At 36.4% G+C, this 14,257-nt stretch overlaps 1 protein-coding gene across 1 annotated transcript in view; it reads right to left on the reverse strand.

Moving 5' to 3' along the window:
• Nucleotides 1-14,257, reverse strand: part of MALRD1 (MAM and LDL receptor class A domain containing 1) — a 594,555-nt gene that overhangs the window by 102,050 nt on the left and 478,248 nt on the right. Inside the window, exon 35 of the mRNA XM_039478847.2 lies at nucleotides 6,594-6,719. Coding sequence (XP_039334781.2) covers nucleotides 6,594-6,719 — 126 coding nt within the window. The remainder of the gene's footprint in view (nucleotides 1-6,593; nucleotides 6,720-14,257) is intronic.

Genomic DNA, 14,257 nt, shown 5'->3' on the forward strand with positions numbered 1-14,257 from the left:
TATCTTTAATTTTAATTGAACAAATCTATTCTGAGCACCTATTAAATGTCTGGCATTGGGCGGGGCACTGGAAATAAAATAATTAATAATACAGTCAGCTTAGTTTAGTTGTTAAGACTGAAGGCACAGGAGCCCAATTGCTGAAGTTGGAATCTCAGCTCAATTTATTAGCTGAGTAGTGCTGGATAAAGTAGTTAATCTCTGTGTACTTCTGTTTGCTTTCTGTAAACAAGGTTAACAAATAATAACTATCTCATAGGGTTGTGAGCATGTTAGAACAACCAGTTAGTATGAACTTAATAAAAGTTGACTTTAAAAAGAGATACAGCCATGGTCCTTGCTCCTCCTGTCCTTCCAGATGAAAAGCAAAGTGTGAGTGTGGCATTAAAATGCCGAATGAAAGTAATATATTGAGAGGGATGTTCTACGGGTGATGGGAGCACCAAGAAGAGCACTTTGGTCACATATGGGGAGTAAGAAAAGCTTTCCAGAGAGAATCTGTAGCTATTTATTAGGGCAGTAGTGTGCATGTGTATGTAAAGGTGAGCATAAAGACCCAGAGGCCAGAGAAGAGGATGCTGCCTGTTTGGGAAACTGAAGACAGCCCAGCCTGATTAAATTGTTCATAATACAAAGATAGTGTAGGTAAAAGTCAGAGATACACAGTTCCCGGACCACATCAGCATAGCCAAGATTTTAAGAAGGGAAGTGCCATGTTCCATGTTAGAATTCTGGCTGCAGTGTGTCAACTCAACAGAAAGACCAAGACTAAAATCTGGGAGCCTCGTTAAGAGTATTTTGTAATAAACTAGCAAAACCATAATGGCTGTCTGAATTAAAGGAGTAGGGTGAGCTTGGGGGTAGAAAGTTGTTGTATTTTTAAGAGATAATTAAATATTAGGATTGAAACATCTTGGAGACTATTTGGAAGAGTCAAGAATAATGTCTACATTTCTTGCTGGGTCATTAGCTAGTTGGTGGTTTCATTCACCGAGGGGGATTTATGGGGAATGAAGATATTTAAAGGAAAAGATGATGTTAGGTTTTAAGTGCATAAGGGGCATCTAAGTGGAAGTGACTTCACCTATGGGCATTGGAATTTGTAGGTATGAGCCTCAGATGAAATATTTAATATAAAGCAGAGACACAGATTTGAGGCTTTTCTTCAGATTTTTTTTTCTCTGCCTTTTAGACAGCATCACTTTTCAGGATTTTTCCTCAAGTCATTTTGAGATCACTGTTTCTCATACTATAGGGTCACATAGATATGCTCCTTGTCTTTGACAAGGCCAATCTTGGAGAGAGAGAGAGAGAGAGAGAGAGAGAGAGAGAGACCATTTCCTAGAACAGAGAAATGATGATAACCATGAAGGATAGTGAAAAAATAGAGAACTAGAAATTTTATGTCAGCAATATGTATAGAAGTAAAACATACAAGGAAAGAGTGGCCTGAAAGAGTGATTGTTAAGCAGTGATGAGTTTTGGCTCTGTGTCCCCATCTAAATCTCTTGTCAAACCGTGATCTCCAGTGTTGGAGGTCGGGCCTAGTGGGAGGTGACTGCATCATGGGAGTGGTTTCTAATGGTTTATCACCATCCCCTTAGTGCTGTCTCATGATAGAGTTCTCCTGATATCTGGTTGTTTGAGAATGTCTAGCACTTCCCCCTTCTCTCTCTCTGTCTCCTGCCAGGTATGTGAATATACGTTTGCTTTGCCTTTGATCATGACTGTAAGTTTCCTGAAGCTATCCTAGAAGCAGAATCCTGTACAACCTGCAATGTGCCCATTAAAACTCTTTTCTTCATAAACTACTCAGTCTCAGATATATCTTTACAGTAGAGTGAAAATGGGCTAATAAAGGCAGTCATTGCACATTGGAGAAGGGATGGCAGCCTTTCAGAAAGAGTAAAGCAAGGAAGGAGGGAATTTACAGTTTAGGATCAAAAATAAGATATATCTTGTGTCTGGCATCATATTTGGTTTCAAAAAGAAATTAGCAATTTGCTTTCCCAGGGATGTATTTCCCATCTTGCCCTCCCTTAGTATTCCTTATTTAACTAATTACATAAAACAGGGGAGTCGGGTGCTAAAGATGAGAGTAAGGAGCTCCCCCCTTAGGCCTGGGGGCCATGCTCCACTGAAGAGAACAGACATGAAGTCTCCTTTATAAACAAGAAATTTGCTGGTTTGACTGAAAAATAGTCCCCAATATGATAAAGCTTAAATTAGTATAAACCTTGTTAGATAAGCTGTTTTATAGTTATTTTTCGTCTTAAGTATAATTTCATTCTTCCTCAAATGTGGATTTTGTTTCATTGAAAAATGAGAAGAGAGTCTGAGACTGCAGAAGATCAGAAAACTAACAGTATGGCAGAGCTGCCAATTTTTGGGTGTGTCATTCATATTTAATATATTACAGAAAATGAAACATAAGCTTGCTTTATATCAGAATGATTCTGTGGGAATCTAAATGTGCATTTTTGTGCTGTTTAGTGGAGCACAGTGCAAGGAACACAGATGTTCACTGGAACCAGATGTGAGTCCTGGTGTTTTGCAGGGCAGAAAACTCACAGTTTATTTCTGTGAAAGGTTTTTATCGTTTTCTGCCTTACACCCAGATTCTTTATCCATAATACAGAAAGACACAGCACAAAGTATTTTCAGCTTTAATTTACTCAAAACAATTTTAAGCAGAGAGCAAATGAAATGGGGAAGGAGATGGATATGGCTAATTAGCCATGAAGAGGCTGAGTATTCCCAGGAGATAAGCAGATATAATTCCCACTATGGGAACTGGGAATCCATGGGGCAATATTACCATTAGCAGAGGCTCCCAATCTTTAGCCACAGCAATGTCTCTCTGGCTTGCATCCCTTTGTGTTGGTTATTATGAATATGTGTCTAGAAACCAATACAGCTCACAATTGGTTGCACAGAAATATCATTCTGAGAATTTCACATTGAATTTCATTCTGATGTATCTCATTGGAAAAGCAGGAACCCACATATAAAAACAATAGCAACTTTTAAGCTTAAATAATTTGCAAGTAAACACCTATTCCCCCCCCCCCCCCTTTAATGTACACAGAGACTAGGGAAGTGACAGGTGCTATGTACTAGTGTGCTGGGAAGATTGATAACCACATGAATCCTGGTTTTCCTTCATGATACCTGGCTCAGTCATTTAAGAGTTATGGGACTTTGGGCTAGGTACTCTAAGTATAAGATTCTTCATGTAGAAATACATATGATATCCCTTCCTTATAGGACTGCTATGAAGGTGAAATTAAATTTGTTTGTCAGCATTTTTATACTAATGAATGGTGTGTATGAAGTATTTAATAATTGTTGTCAATCATCTCTCTATATCGGGGGGAGTCTTTGCATGGCCTATGAAACCTAGTTTCCTTGACATTGCTCTATCCATCTTCTTCTTCTCTTCTTTTCATTCCTTTTTGGTTATAATCATCATCACCGTCACCCCTACCATTTACATAAGGCCTGCTATGTGTCAGGAACTGACCTCAGAGTTTTACATGTGTTATCTCAGTTAGTCCTCGTAATACTGTGTCTTGTACCATAATTATTCTCATTTTGCAGAGAAGAAAAGTGAGGCCTCCAGTAGTTAATATAACTTACTTGAGTTAATAGCATAGAAGCATTTTAATTAGAACTAAACCCCAGTCTTCTGATGTCAAAGCCTGTTACAGTAAAAATGTCAAATGATTAGCTATTTAGCTCAGAATTTCTACAAGTGCTTGCAGTTTTTGATATTGTGGGCATAAAAACCCCTTTGAATCATGTGGCATTTATGTACTGTGCCAGATAAGTATGCATATACACAATTATCTGCACATAGTTTGAAGAAATATATAGACCCTAGGAATCCACCCAAAGATTTTATGCAGCAAACCAAGCCCCAGAGGGAGGAGATTAATTCTCTTTACCTTTAAATCCTGGCACAGGGACTGCAGGAAAAACTATCAAACCTTGAAAGTTGATATCATAGAAGCAGAGACTAGAACAGTGCTTACCAATGGCTGCAAAGGGGAGGGAAAGGACAGGCAGAGATTGTTCTATGGATACAAAGTTACTATTAGAAGGAATAAGTTTTGGTGTTCTATTGCACAGTAGGGTAATGGATGAATAGTAAGATATGGTATATTACAAAATGGTTAGAAGAGAGGCTCTTGAACTTTCTTTCTGCAAAGAAATAATTAATGCATGAGGTGATGGATAAGCTAACTACCCTGATTTGATCCTGATACAACACACCATATGCACTGAAACATCAAGTTATACCCCATAAATATGTAAAATTATGATGTGTCAATTAAAAAATAACAATAAACAAACTTGAAGTAGCTTCATAGTATTTGCCTGAGAAGCATTTGTGTTTGTATTGGTTTGGTTTTTAAATATTTCTGAAACTTTATTAAGCTGCATCACCATCATCATCACCACCATCATCAGTATTTATTACATACAGTATTTTAAGTCTCATCCTACAATTTTACGCTGTTAGTTTCCTTTCCTAATTCTCCTTCAAATGAATGATTATCAGAGTTATAGTTTCACCTTAGCATAAGCTTTATTAACTTCTACTACTGCAAATGACTAGAAAAACACTTTCAGTTTAGATTCAGCCAGACAAATTCTGGCCAGTAATTTCTAGTTGCATAAGCAACCAAAACTTGAGAATAGTATACTTTAATAATATGAGTTAGGCATGAACAGGATTCATTGAAATATATGTAGCCTGCAACATGTATACAGTGCCTGAGCACAATGTTCTTGTTTATGACTTAAACCTCAAGGTAGGTGAGGCCAGATTCTCACCATGGTGAGATCACTATGGAAATTACTGAATGTTGTAAGGATTGGGTTCACAAAAGCCTATTAAATGCTGATCTTAAAAGAATATAAGGTGGTTGGAAAGAAAGAGTAATGTGTAAGGTACACTGACAAATCCTTAGTGTGGTCCATCTTGAAGACATTTTAAAAGCAGAAGCTTGACTTTATTATATTTGAGTGACAAGCTAAAAAGCATAGAATATATAAACAGACAAAACATAATGTAATAGGGATTTTATTTCGGAAAACTGTGAGTTTCACTAGTTCTTTATTTTACCCTAACCCAACAGATGTGTCAACATGACCTATACTTTGTAAGTGAACTATAAACATAACTGGTTACTGATGAAAACAGACAGACAACAAAAATGTGTTCTATAATACTACCTACAGATTGTCTATCACTGGGTATGAATGACAAGTCTTCTGTTTTTCTGATCCTATTCTTTAAAGTAGACTATATCAAAGAAGATAACAAATTATAACATATTATGTTTGTGCTCATTTAGCACCAAGCTGAAGATAATCTTGCTTTTATGTAAATAAGTTTGGGTCTGGCATAAATACTGTGTCTTAATAGTTTCAAAGAATGGAGATATTCAGTAATGGCTTTCTTACTCTCTGTAAAGAAAATAATACCATTTCTTTTTCGGTATCTCTTGCTATCTCATCCGAAATACATGCATTCCAAGTGCAGAAACAATGATAAAGAGTATTCATCTTTGCATATTTTATGGGGCCAGATGTGGTCACTTTTTTATTTGCTTTTTACTCATAAAATGCAGTGCTGTGTGAGTACTCACTTCCAGCAGCATAAAGAATAAGACTTTTTCACACAGTGATTTGCCTACAATTACCATGCTTATAAGCACATATCTCATAATGTTCTCCTTTCTTGACAGATACAAAGGGTACTTTCTCAACTAGTTTCGATATGAGATATTTGCAACTTATTCAGGAAATCTCACTAAATATATCACTATCATTAATTTATATTATCCTTTAGTTATGACAAAATTATATTAACTTTAACGGTCTATAATTTCATATATCACCTATATGAAATAAAAGTTCATTTGCTCAGGAGAGATGTTAACAAAGGGCTACAATAAATTAGGAAATTTTAAAGCAGTTTTGATAAAACTATAATCACAGATATAAACAGTCAGTTCTTACATTGTGTAAATGTTCCAAGGTCAGAAGAAAGAAAAATGTTTAGACGTCAAACTAAGATTTAATAAATTTACTTTTAAATATGTAACTAGATCATGCAAATAGGAAACTCTTATAAAGTGGGAAAAAGAAGACAACAATTTAAAAAATATAATAGCACTAGATTGTATAGAGTTTCCTTATTATAGAAACCAAGCAATTTTCATAGGAAAGATTATTAAATACTAATAATCTTAAGTTACATTGTGTTAAAATTATACATTTGATTTTTCTTTTCTTATCAAACAACTAGCATGAGCCCATTATATGTTTATAATTTTTTAGACACGTAGCAATTAATGTCAACTTTCTATCTGCCCCAAAACCAATATTAGAAATCCAATTATTCCATGCTCACCATTATTTAGAATCTAAAGTTTTAAATATTTTCATTGTGTGACCAATATTAGAAATCCAATTATTCCATGCTCGCCATTATTTAGAATCTAAAGTTTTAAATATTTTCATTGTGTGAAGGTTAAATTGCTTGTTTGTATCACAAGAATATTTGAATGGAAATGGGGTACCTGAGCAGCTGGACTCATCGAGCTGAAAATCCATGCAGTCGGCAAAACCATCACAGCGCTGGTGGGCTGGGATACAGCTGTTAGAGGAGGCACATGCCAGAGCTCCATTAGAACAGCTCTTGTTGGCTGCAAAAAAAAAAAAAAAGAATAATGATCATGGATGCAAGCCTGTGTGTGTGTGTGTCCCCCAATGAATTCTCACAACAAAATTATAAGACAGTTTATCATATTACTCTTGATTTTTTCTGGTCTGATATTTTAAAAGACAGTTCTTTTTGAAAAAAATTTCAAATGCTTTAACTTAAAAATTTCTGGAGAAAAAACAAAAAAAGTTTGCCTGTAGATTCAATTCCCTTAGTGGCTGAACTGTGTCCTCACCTCAGTATTCACATCTTGAAACCCTAACCAGCAATAGGACTGTATTTACAGAAAGGAGGTTTAAGAAGGTAACAAAGGTTATAAGAAGAAAGAGACATAAGTGATGCACTTGCATAGAGGAAAGGCTATGCGAGGACGCAGCAAGATGGTGGCCATCTGCAAGCCAAGGAGAGAGGCCTCAGGAGACACCAAGTCTGCCTACATGTTGATCTGGGATTTTTAGTCCTCAGAACTGTGAGAAAATAGATTCCTGTTTTTTTAGCTACCCAGTGCATACTATTTTCTTATGGTAGTCTGTGCTGACTAATACATACATTATGGAGTATTACACAAGTCATCAAATGCATTACATGAAATGCAAGCAGACTTTGATCTGACTTAAAGAGGCAAACAGTTTGATAGCATGGAGATGCTATTGCTCTTAAGACTTCAATTGTTTCAGAAAAGTGTCCTTACTGATGCCCATTGAGGGCACTGATTACTGTTCAATGGCTGTCTAGTCTTGCAAAGCACTTTACCTCTCTGTATGCAACTTGATTAATTTAATTATGCCTGCTTTGTCTATTAGGAAGCTCAGTCTTCAGTTCTGAAACTGTATTATTTTCTGCCTTTCTTTAGGATTACAACTTCCTAGAAAGAAGAGGCTATGGTTGGAATCGATTTTATAACTTAGAGCTGAATGGGAACTTCTCATGTCAGCTGTTATCAAGTGTGAAATACAGTTCCTCTCCATTTTCCAACTTGCTTCAGGACCTGGAATAATTCAGGTCCTGAATTATTCAGGACCAGTATAATTAATGGAAGACAAGAAGCCTGGGCTGCAGGCTCATCCCTTTTCTAGTTCTACTCTGGTTTTGGACTGTGCCAGTGATAATGTTCCTCTTGTTTCTCAGAGTGTTTAATGGGATAGCTCTACTATCCAGCATTGTGAAGTGTCTGGAGCAGAGGGAATGTGTCAAAGCATGAACCCACTGCACCATTTTGTCAGAAAGTCTGGACAGATTTCAAAAGCAGTAAATAATAATGGTATAGATCTATTCTGGTTTTCTAACCCTGCTCCTCTGAGTCCCGGGGTTCAGCAGAAATTTGTCAAAGGCAGCAGTACATAGTCAGAACTGTGTGCCACTTAACCTAGGTTCAACAAGAACAACTTTATTTTCCTCTGATTTACTTAATGGTATCATATACAACTTCTTATCTGAGCATTTTAGTCCAAACCTACCACTAAAATTTTAAAAAGAATTAGTCTGTAAAAGTCCTTGCATATGAATAAAGTAACAACCTTTTCAAAGTAAATTATTTAAATGACCCAGGAACAAATGTCCCCATTTATGGTTCTTATACAGATACTGCTAGTTCTTTCATGAATTACTTTTTTTCTTCAAGTATAATTATGGGTTGGAATGAATAATTTATTTTAGGTATCACAGGTAACTGACACAATTGATTTTGAAAATGCCCCATTAAGGCCGGGCGCGGTGGCTCAAGCTTGTAATCCCAGCACTTTGGGAGGCCGAGGCAGGTGGATCACGAGGTCGAGAGATCGAGACCATCCTGGTCAATATGGTGAAACCCCGTCTCTACTAAAAAAATACAAAAAATTAGCTGGGCATGGTGGCACGTGCCTGTAATCCCAGCTACTCAGGAGGCTGAGGCAGGAGAATTGCCTGAACCCGGGAGGCGGAGGTTGCGGTGAGCCGAGATCGCGCCATTGCACTCCAGCCTGGGTAACAAGAGTGAAACTCCGTCTCAAAAAAAAAAAAAAAAAAGAAAATGCCCCATTAAAATATACTTTAAGTTGGACATAAAAATAGTGTTTTTAAGAATGTGTAACTCCATTGGCTGTAAATGTTGACTGAAAAACTTAGGCAATACTCTTTATTGGGCAATTCTTTTTAAGGTGCTGCAATATCAATTCACACCAAAAAAAATTCAGCTTCTACCACATGTAAAACAGTGTCTTAGAATGGAGAGTTCGGGGAGAAATTTAAAAACGAATCATACATGGTGATGACAAGAGAACAACAATACAGTTGTGATAAACAGTTCAAAATAATAACAAAAGAAATTCCATAAGGTCAAACTTAGTAGGCAAGGCATTGTTGTTGATAAGTATTCATAAAAACAAAAATTCCTTTAGCATACACAGAGATGTGTAAAGGCTAAAAGAGCAGAATCTTGAAATATATTTTAAATTTTAGTATTTCTAGGGAAAAGCCATTTAGTAAAGTGAGAATAAAGTCTACAGATGGAAAATCAGTAAATCTTCTATTAGTTCAGTGAGTACAGCGGGTCGCTTTTGACTAGGGAGGTTGGATGAGGAAGTAGTACAGATAAACCAGAACAAAACAAAGCTGGGCACAGTGGCTTATGCGTGGAATCCCAGCACTTTGGGAGGCCGAAGCAGGCAGATCACATGAGATCAGGAGTTTGAGACCAGCCTGGCCAACATGGTGAAACCCCATCTCTACTAAAAATAAAAATAAAAATAAATAGCCAGGAGTGCTGGTTTGTGCCTGTAGTCCCAGCCACTTAGGAAGCTAAGGCAGGAGAATAGCTTGAACCACGGAGATGGAGGTTGCAGTGAGCTGAGATTGCACCACTGTACTCCAGCCTGGGAACACAGCAAGATTCTGCCTTTAAGGAAAACGAACAAGCAAACAAACAAAAAACAGGTAGAAATTGTCTAGGGTTTCAGGAGAAGGCTGATCTTCAGCTTTTCCAAATGTTTAAATCATTTTACGATATACACAGACAAGATAAATTACATTGCAAAGCAAGTAAACTAGGAAATAATAATATTCCAACTCTTATAACCTCTAAAAGCAAAATCTGGCATACAGCTTCATTTTTTACAAGCATTATCTTATAGGATCTAATAAGATTAACATAATGCTTGTAAAAAGTGAAGCTGTATGCCAGGTACAGGTGATGGGGAGGAAGGCAGCAATCCACATTGCCATGTATGTACCTATGCAACAATTCTGCATGTTCTTCACAAGTACCCCAAAACCTAAAACACAATAAAATATTTAAAAAAAAAAAGATGTATGCACAGGCATATCTCAGCAATATGGCAGGCTCAGTTCCAGGTAACCATAATAAGGCTAATGTTGCATTAATGCAAGTCATACAATATTTTTTGTTTCCCAGTGCATATAAATGTTATGTCTACACTATGACTTAGTAAATTAAATGGGCAACAGCCTAATGTCTAAAAAAGTATTAACTAAAACACATTCAGGGTTTAGTTAAGCCAGCCATAGACCTCTCCTCTCTAGATGTGGATGTCTTACACAGCATCTTCTTTCAAAAGAAGGCTGTTTCATTGACACTGAAAATTTGTTGTTTAGTGTGGCCCCTTCATCAATGATACTAGCTAGATCTGGATAACTTAGTACAGCTTCTCCATCTCAGCACTTGCTGATTCATCTTATAATTTAATGTTACAGTGATGGCTTCTTTCCTTCCACCTCATAAACCAACCTCTGCTACCTTCCAACTTTTCTTCCAAAGCTTTCTCACCTCTCTCAGACTTTGCAGAATTAAAGACAGTTAAGATCTTGCTCTAGATTAGGCTGGAGCAAAGGGAATCTGTCAAAGCATGAACTCACTGAACCACTTTGTCAGAAAGTCTGGACAGATTTCAAAAGCACTAAATAATAATGGTATTGATCTATTCTTGTCTTCTAAGCCTGTTCCTCTGAGTTTCAGGGTTCAGCAGAAATATGTCAAAACTTTCTCCATATCCACAACAAGGCTGTTTGCTTTCCTATCATTTGTGTATTTACTGGAGTAGTGTTTTAATCGCCTTCAATTTTTCCTTCACATTCTCAATTTGGCTGTTTGGAGCAAGAGGCCCATATTTCAGCCTATCTTGGCGTTCAACATGCCTTACTCACTAATAATCATTTCTAGCTTTTCACTTAAAGTGAGAGATGCACATTTCCTCCTTTCACTTGAATACTTCAAGGTTACTGTAGTTGGCCTAACTGCAATATTGTTTGGCCTCAGAGACTGGGGAGACCCAAGGAGAGGAAGAGGGAAATGGGGGACTGGCTGACTGGTGGAGCGGTCAGAATGCACACAACATTTATCAGTTAAATTTACCATTTTGTATGGGCATGGTTCATGGCACCCTAGAACAGTTAGAATAGTAACATCAGAGAACACTGGTCACACATCACCATAACAAACATAATAGTCACGAAAAAGTTTGAAATGTTGTTAGAATCACTAAAATGGGATACAGACATGAAGTGAGCAAATACTGTTAGAAAACTAGCACTGGGGCCAGGCACATTGGCTCACGCCTGTAATCCCAGCAGTTTGGGAGGCAGAGGCAGGTGAATCATGAGGTTAGGAGATCAAGACCATCCTGGCTAACACAGTGAAACCCCATCTCTACCAAAAATACAAAAACTTAGGCATGGTGGCATGTGCCTATAGTCCCAGCTACTCAGGAGGCTGAGGCAAGAGAATTGCTTGAACCCAGGAGGCGGAGGTTGCTGTGAGCTGAGATCATGCCACTGAATTCCAGGCTGGGCCATAGAGTGAGATTCTATCTCAAAAAAAAAAAAAAAAAAAAAAAAAGAAAGAAAAAAGAAAATTGGCATGGATAGACTTGCAGGATGCAAGGATGTAGACTTTCAGTTTGTAAAAAATGCAACATCAGTGACGCACAGTAAAGCAATACACAATAAAACAAGGTATGTCTGTTTTATTTATTTTGTATGCACACAAAAATGTGTTTATGTATCTATGTATCTACATGTGTGTACATACATACACACATTTTTGTGTGCATATATATTTTTATCATCATTATTGTCATTGCAAAAAGCTGAGAGATCATATAAGATCATAGCTTTAAGATTTTAAACAATAGAACATATTAACATTTATATACTAATACCATAGATACTTCTCATCTTCTTGCAAACACGTATTTTGAACCCTTCCTCTATTGGAGATAGGAATTTATCCATATTTCTTCATTGAATTTTCAATGTTACTGGTAACTTATTTTCAAGTTAATAAAGAGCTCTAACTTATAAGTGGTACGAGTTCACAACTTTGGCACAAATACAGTTGAAACGTATTTAAAAAATCAGTTAATGGTTTCAATATAAAAAGTTTTACTTTTTTGTTAACAGTTTAGTTAAAAACTAACCGTTGGCTTTATAAAATTTATAAACAAAAATTATATTTAATAGTTATAAATTTTCCTTTAATGGTAAAAAAATTATGAATGCAACTTATTTATTGGCATCCATAAAGCAAATAACATCGTGCTGAACATAGGAAAATAAACTGAGCCATTTATTTTGTATTTTTCTTTCTTAATATATGTACAACATAGAGTAATTCCAAAATTAAGCCAAAAAATTCATACACAAAATTCATAGAAAACTTAGGTTTCAAAACGTTTCCATGAATAATATCTATTGTTTGGTATACTGGCTTTCAGACATTATATTTTAATATCTATAAATACTTATGTGGCTGAGCACACTGGCTCACAACTGCAATCCCAAAACTTTGAGAGACTAAGGCAGCAGGATTATTTGAGCCCAGAAGCTTGAAACCAGCCTGAGCCACCTAGCAAGACCCTATCTCTAAAAATGTTGTTATGAAAAATTAGCCAGGAATGCTGGAGCATGCCTGTGCTGCTTGGGAGACTGAGGCAGGGGATTGCTTGACCCTGGATGGGCAAGACTGCACTGTTTTACAGTCGTGCCACTGTTCTCCAACCTGGGAAGAAGAGTGAGACCCAATCTCAAAAACAAACAAACAAAAACAGTTATTACATCTATCATCCTAGAAATTGGTATTCTTTCTTACCAAAGTAGGCTAAGTAACAAGGCATTTTGTGCCATGTAGCTCATTCACGCAGGTTGATGATACTTTAAAAATAAACAATCCATGAATGGGTCATTGGTGCTACTTCCTGAAAGCAACATTCTTTTAATCGATTATAGTTGCTGCACGGAAAACATATTTGGAAGTAAAGTATGTAAGACTATGGATGTATATACTCATTTTGTACTAAAATAAAATCTATATGCAGCGGATCAATATTTCTGATAGCAGAGAAACTTTGGTCTTGGGCATGAAGACTACAAGCCCTTCAGGGCACACACAGCTAACATACAAAAGGATGGATATTTATTTTATTCTTGATTTAAATTCAACCAATACTCTTATTGAAATACCTTATCAGTTTAAATAATTTTCAATAAACTATAAGATAATTTAATGGGGAAAGAATAATAATTTATTGTGCATGTGTTATGCACTTTACCATATTAATTTCATTTACTCCTCTAACAATTCTCTCAAACAAATTAATTACCATGATTTTTAATGTTGAAAAAACAGGATCACTGCTGTAAAAAAAAAAAAAAAGGTATCTGGTAAATGCAGAGGAATCATCTTTACATGGTTGTTCAAAGGCACTATAGGATGTTGAGCTCATAGCTAACATATTTAAAGGCTAATAGCAAAAATATCAATAATAGTTTGATCTACAAGTCTTAGGAAGGTGACACATTCTAAACCACCAGAAGTGGCCTGCAGCTTCACAGGACACATCCACTACTATTGGAAAGGAGGTAAACTACCCACTTCCCTATTTGTTTTTCACAGTTGTATCTGTCATTGATGCAGAGTTTCCATGTACTCCTCCTGATCTGTTCTCCACCTTCTCCCCTCATCTGCAAGACTGGACTATAAGGATACATTAATAAGCCTTTTAAACTTCTGGTGTATGATTGGATTTGGCCAACAAGTAACACCAGCATTGAGAGTAATACAGAGCAAAGAGACTCTTTAAGATCAGCATGGACAAACTGCTTCCCTTAATTAAACGTCATACCTCCTATCAAGTAGTCTTTTCCACTCTAGGCTCAGGAAACTGAACCTCTTCTCACACTCTTTTGTCTATAAGTGATAAAAGCTCCACTCTTACTGTCCCTTATGGTTTTGCTATTTATACTAATTCCCTACTAAACAATCCCCTTATTAATATTTTTTCAATTTATGCAATATCAATACCTGTTTCTTGCCAGGATATTGACTGATACAACATCTGCTGAAATCTTGAACTTCGTGTTGAATAGAAGATGGCTATCAGAGGAACATCAGTAAAAAGACTCTTTCTAGTTTTGTGTTGTTCTTCCACATAATTAACCATGCTTAGTTTTTCTTTTTCTTTCTTTCTTTTTTTTTTTTTTTTTTTTAGGGAAAGAGGATATGTTTGATAAAAACAGTATTGCTTCAGTTCA

The sequence above is a fragment of the Saimiri boliviensis genome, chromosome 8 (genome assembly GCF_048565385.1).
Source record: "Saimiri boliviensis isolate mSaiBol1 chromosome 8, mSaiBol1.pri, whole genome shotgun sequence".
In the NCBI taxonomy this organism is placed as follows: domain Eukaryota; kingdom Metazoa; phylum Chordata; class Mammalia; order Primates; family Cebidae; genus Saimiri; species Saimiri boliviensis.